This window comes from Aethalodelphis obliquidens, unplaced genomic scaffold, assembly GCF_003676395.1.
Source record: "Aethalodelphis obliquidens isolate GAN/ISIS:26980383/991018 unplaced genomic scaffold, ASM367639v1 scaffold48, whole genome shotgun sequence".
Lineage (NCBI taxonomy): Eukaryota > Metazoa > Chordata > Mammalia > Artiodactyla > Delphinidae > Aethalodelphis > Aethalodelphis obliquidens.
Genome location: NW_020837992.1, coordinates 1,722,095 through 1,728,022, shown reverse-complemented (window position 1 = coordinate 1,728,022; position 5,928 = coordinate 1,722,095). Strand labels below are relative to the sequence as shown.

The following is a 5,928-nucleotide window of genomic DNA, read 5'->3' as shown; positions in this document are numbered from 1 at the left end:
GAAAGAGGAAATCGACAGAAACACAATAATAGTGGGGGACTTTAACACCTCACTTACACCAATGGACAGATCATCCAAAATGAAAATAAATAAGGAAACAGAAGCTTTAAATGACAGAATAGACCAGATAGATTTAATTGATATTTATAGGACATTCCATCCAAAAACAGCAGATTACACTTTCTTCTCAAGTGCACACGGAACATTCTCCAGGATAGATCACATCTTGGGTCATAAATCAAGCCACAGTATTTTTTATTTTTTCCTTTTACATCTCCTTTAATGTTGTTACAGTGAATATACAATAAACACAAATGCGGGAGGGGGACTCCTTTGCTATTATTGTATTATTATTATTATAATTTTACTAGCAAAACCGCAAGCTTGTCCCAGACAGCAGCTTGGGCAGTCCTTCTCTTCTCCACCCCATATCAGTCATTTATTTCCACCCGCCTCAGACACAGGTAGATTCTAACTCAGTGCGCATCCTCACTATCTAAACAAAAAGGCAGAAGGAGAAGGAGTGGTCTCTAGCCCCAAACTCCCATACCGCAGCAGCTTATTCTCAAAACCCCACGGAAGCCACCCATAGTGGCAGGGCCCTTTTGAGGCTGTACGACAGAAGTAGACTAACCGTAGCCAACGGGCCGAATCTGGCCAGGGACTGACTTGTAAGGCCCAAGAGCTAAGAATGATGTTTACATTTTTAAATGGTTACATGGTTGTGTAAGAACTACAGGATATCTTCGATTTTATCCCTTGGAACCACAAAGCCTAATTATTCTGGTCCCTTAAGAAAAAATTTGCTGACCTTCTCTACTCCTAAACCTAAGCTCGGGGCAGAGTGGAAAGTCTGGGGCCTGAACCGACTCAGTGGGGGCCCAGCGCCCGGCCTTCCATCCCGCCGTCTGTCGGGGGCCGCCACCTCCCCCGGAGTGGCGCTGGGCTTAGCTTGGCCGGAGAGGCCCCCGGGCGGCCTCAGAGTCCCGCGCCGCTCGGGTGGCCTCGGCGGGGGCAGCCCCAGCGCTCGCGCAGGCAGAAGTGCCAGACCAGGGCGGAGCAGCTGAGCAGGGCCAGCGCCGAGCCCACGCCCACGGCCCCGTGCAGCAGGGTGAGTGGCCTCGGCAGCACAGTCAGCCGGCCGCAGGGCCCGAAGGCGGGGCCGCCCTCGTCGTCGAGGCCCTCGGCCCCGGGCACGCTGCTCTCCCCGGCCGCGTTGGAGGCCACCACGCAGACGACGTATGCGCCCCCGGGCTTCAGGCCCTTCAGCTCCGCTCGGCGGACCGTCGAGTTGAGGGGGGGGGCCCTTCTGCGGGGCCCCGGCGCCTTCCCAAAGCAGCAGCCAGTACTGGTGGACCGGGGAGAAGGGGGCGCACCAGTGCACCACGGCGCGGCCCGCCTCGGCCTCCATGCGCACTTCCCCCAGGCGTGGCGGCTCGGGCGGCTGCGTGGCGCTGGAGAGGCCAGGGCACAGGCACGTCGTCGGGCCGGCCCTCTGCAGCTCCTGGCAGGGCACCTGCAGGTGGCGGCAGCGGTCGTAGTCGCAGGGGACAGCCGGCAGAGGTGTATCATCTTGCTCCTCTTCTTCCGCGTCTCCCGCCAAGGGCTGCGCTCTGGGAACCGAGGAGAAGGTGACAGCCAGGAGCCACAGAAGGCGGGGATTTCCCGGCATGGGGTCGGTGGGTAGGCCTTGATGCAGTGAGTAGCAGGCCGGGGGTCCTAAGAGGTCCCCAGGAGCACAGGCTGCGCAGTCAGGTTTTCTCAGTGTCTTCAATTTCAATTCTGTTTTGGCTCAAAGCTTTTATACCCCTCAACTGTGATGTCACCACCTGGCCCCCCTTCCCCTGCCCCCCTCCCCAGTGAGTGCCAAGAAGAGGGCTGGTCCCTTCAGAGGGCCTGAGTCACGGGGCCAGGGGTGGGGGAAGCTACATGCAGCGGTTTCAGCTGGAGGCCAGGATGCCTGGGTTCTGAAAGAGCAGTGGAATGTGGAAAGCAGCCAGGAGCTGAGAATCCAAAGGCTGAAGTCATGTGAGGGGGTGAGGAGGGGAACACAAAGGACGGGGCCACCTGGCTGGTATCAGAGAGAAAAACAGCTGTGGATAGCATGGGGCCTGGGCTACAAAATGCTGTTTCAGTAAAAAATCATACCACATCCATGGCAGTCATTTCCTGTCTTCTGCCTCCCAATGGACTGAGAAAGGGAGGGGTACAGAGGCCAGAATGATGTATCCCAGCTTTCCAGACCCGCCCTATGCTATCCCCCTCCCCAGAGGGAGATGAGAGTCACATGGATGGAGTGGGCAGGTTTTCGCTCCTTGGACGTCCTAGGCTGATGAATGGAAACAGCTGTGCCTGAAATAGTCCAGGGTCTGGAGGTCTTCCCCATCGGTAGCCCCTGACAAGACAACCTCCTCCAATCGAGGTGGGGGATGCCTGGGGAACATCACGTTTTCAAATGGCCCTGAATCCAGTTCAGAGTCAGGGAGGCAGCTGGCATGAAAAGAGTTTATTGGGGGAGCCCCGGAAAGGGAAAGGGATTGGGGGGGAGAGGGCTGGAGTGTGGGGACTCTGCCCTATTCTCTTCAGGAACTAGAGCAAATGGGGCGCTGTCGGACAGTGCCTGTGGAGGGTTCAGAGCTGCCCACGGTCTCCGGGGCAAGGGCAGGGGCAGAAACAGGCAGGTTGGCCTCCGTCAGCAGAGCTGCATCTTCCCAGGAGCCTGAACCGTCACTGGCCTCGGGCTCTAGCTCCTCCTCGCCACTCAGGGGCTGTTGATCTGGTTTCTCCTCCTCAGACAGCTGGCCTTCTGGCTCCGAGGGATCTGCACGGCTCTCACTATCCTCTGTAATGGGTGACAGCTGAGTGGACTCCTCCTGGCCTTGGGGCCCTGTGCCTGGCTGATGGGCAGAGATCCTCCGCTGGACTTCCTTGTGGGACCTGTCTCTGTTTCGGATGTTTACCTGCAGAGAGAGGCGGTGTCGGGGCCAGATGCCCCGCCACACCCACTGCACATAGCTGAAGAGCACGATGACGCTGAGGAAGGTGAAGTTGCTGGCGACACCAACGAAAGCGCAGGTCATCGGGAAGTTGTACAGCAGGTACCTGAGCCCAGTGAAGTGGGCGTGGATGCGGAGGTGGGCTCCGTACAGCTGGACGCACTTGCTGTGGATCTCGATAACGGCTCCGGTGGTCGGCACATACGAGTTCTCCCTGTATTCTGGGTACAGCTCCACCTCCAGGACCTGCTTCTGCTCTGCAAAGCCAAACAGCAGGAGGCTAGAGAAGACCAGTGTGTCAAGCATCTGGAGCAGGTTTGAACGGTAATGCAGCATCACGGAGCGTGAAGAGGTGGAGATGATTCGGCCGCCTCTGGTGTAGCATGAAATGGTGACCAAGAACATGCCCAAATCTTGATTCACAGGAGACTCTGGCAGCTCAAGCTCTAAGGTAACGCGGTACGGCTGTCCATACATCAGCACCCGATCACGTCCACCCTTAGCCAGTGAGACATTGGCAACAGGGAAGGAGCAGAGTAAGGAGGCGGAGGAATCACAGTCGGTCCTGTAGTAGAAATGCACGGGGCTGAGGTGGCTGACTGTCGGCATGTAGGAATAGTAGAAGGAGCCATAGAGGAAGACAGACACCCAGAGCAGGAGTAGGATGGTACAGAAGAGCACCCCAAACTGCAGTAGCAGCTTGCGGGCACGGCCTGCCAGGACGTGGCCCATCTCCTGGGCCCACAGTAAGGCAGGTACTGGTGGGCCATTGACCATGATGGGGAGTGCAGGGGGTCTGGCCCCGGGTTCAGGCCTTGAGTTCCTAGGTGCTCTGCCACCTGGACGCCACCCCTGGCCATGGGATGAAGCAGCTGGTGGTTCCAGCCACGCACTGCCCGGGCAACCGCGAGAAGCCACAGTATTTTTAAGAAAATTGAAATCATATCAAGCATCTTTTCTGACCACAATGCTATGAGATTAGAAATGAGTTACAGGGAAAAAATGTAAAAAACACAAACACATGGAGGCTAAACAATACGTTACTAAATAACAAAGAGATCACTGAAGAAATCAAAGAGGAAATCAAAAAATACCTAGAGACAAATGACAATAAAAACACGACGATCCTAAACCTATGGGATGCAGCAAAAGAAGTTCTAAGACGGAAGTTTATAGCTACACAAGCCTACCTCAAGAAACAAGAAAAATCTCAAATAAACAATCTAACCTTACACCTAAAGGAACTAGAGAAAGAAGAACAAACAAAACCCAAAGTTAGCAGAAGGAAAGAAATCATAAAGATCAGAGCAGAAATAACTGAAATAGAAACAAAGAAAACAATAGCAAAGATCAATAAAACTAAAATCTGGTTCTTTGTGAAGGTAAACAAAATTGATAAACCATTAGCCAGATTCATCAAGAAAAGATGGAGAGGACTCAAATCAATAAAATTAGAAATGAAAAAGGAGAAGTTACAACAGACACCGCAGAAATACAAAGCATCCTAAGAGACCAGTACAAGCAACTCTATGCCAATAAAATGGACAACCTGGAAGAAATGGACAAATTCTTAGAAAGGTATAACCTTCCAAAACTGAACCAGGAAGAAATAGAAAATATGAACAGACCTATCACAAGTAATCAAATTGAAACTGTGATTAAAAATCTTCCAACAAACAAAAGTCCAGGACCAGATGGCTTCACAGGTGAATTCTATCAACCATTTAGAGAAGAGCTAACACCCATCCTTCTCAAACTCTTCCAAACAATTGCAGAGGAAGGAACACTCCCAAACTCATTCTATGAGGCCACTATCACCCTGATACCAACACCAGAGAAAGATACTACAAAAAAAGAAAATTACAGACCAATATCACTGATGAATATAGATGCAAAAATCCTCAACAAAATACTAGCAAACAGAATCCAACAACACATGAAAAGGATCACACACCATGATCAAGTGGGAGTTATCCCAGGGATGCAAGGATTCTTCAATATACACAAATCAATCAATACGATACACCGTATTAACAAATTGAAGAATAAAAACCATATGCTCATCTCAATAGATGCAGAAAAAGCTTTTGACAAAATTCAACACCCATTTATGATAAAAACTCTCCAGAAAGTGGGCATAGATGGAACCTACCTCAACATAGTAAAGGTCATATATGACAATCCCACAGCAAACATCATTCTCAGTGGTGAAAAACTGAAAGCATTTCCTCTAAGATCAGGAAAAAGACAAGGATGTTCACTCTCACCACTATTATTCAACATAGTATGGAAATCCTAGGCACGGCAATCAGAAGAAAAAGGAGTAAAAGGAATACAAATTGGAAAAGAAGAAGTAAAACTGTCACTGTTTGCAGATGACATGATACTATACATAGAGAATCCTAAAGATGCCACCAGAAAACAACTAGAGCTAATCAATGAATTTGGTAAAGTTGCAGGATACAAAATTAATGCACAGAAATCTTACATTCCTATACACTAATGATGAAAAATCTGAAAGAGAAATTTAGGAAACACTCCCATTTACCATTACAACAAAAAGAATAAAATACCTAGGAATAAACCTACCTAGGGAGACAAAAGACCTGTATGCAGAAAACTATAATACACTGATGACAGAAATTAAAGATGATACGAACAGATAGAGAGATATACCATGTTCTTGGATTGGAAGGATCAATATTGTGAAAATGACTATACTACCCAAAGCAATCTACAGATTCAATGCAATCCTTATCAAATTCCCAATGGCATTTTTTATGGAACTAGAACAAAAAATCTTAAAATTTGTATGGAGACAAAAAAGACCCCGAATAGCCAAAGCAGTCTTGAGGAAAAAAAATGGAGCTGGAGGAATCAGACTCCCTGACTTCAGACTATACTACAAAGCTACAGTATTCAAGACAATATG

The 5,928-nt window shown here is 49.8% G+C and overlaps 1 protein-coding gene and 1 pseudogene across 2 annotated transcripts; both read right to left on the bottom strand.

Moving 5' to 3' along the window:
* Positions 1-238: 238 nt before the first annotated feature.
* LOC113607429 (LRRN4 C-terminal-like protein) lies at positions 239-2,367 on the bottom strand. Its single transcript, XM_027082727.1, is given in 2 exon segments — positions 239-1,302; positions 1,304-2,367. Coding segments are annotated over 2 exon segments (693 nt in total). The 5' UTR covers positions 1,673-2,367; the 3' UTR covers positions 239-978.
* Positions 2,368-2,485: 118 nt separating this feature from the next.
* Positions 2,486-3,902, bottom strand: LOC113607428 (seipin pseudogene; annotated as a pseudogene). The gene has a single exon (XR_003427946.1). The product of XR_003427946.1 is annotated as a seipin pseudogene (transcript).
* Positions 3,903-5,928: the final 2,026 nt, after the last annotated feature.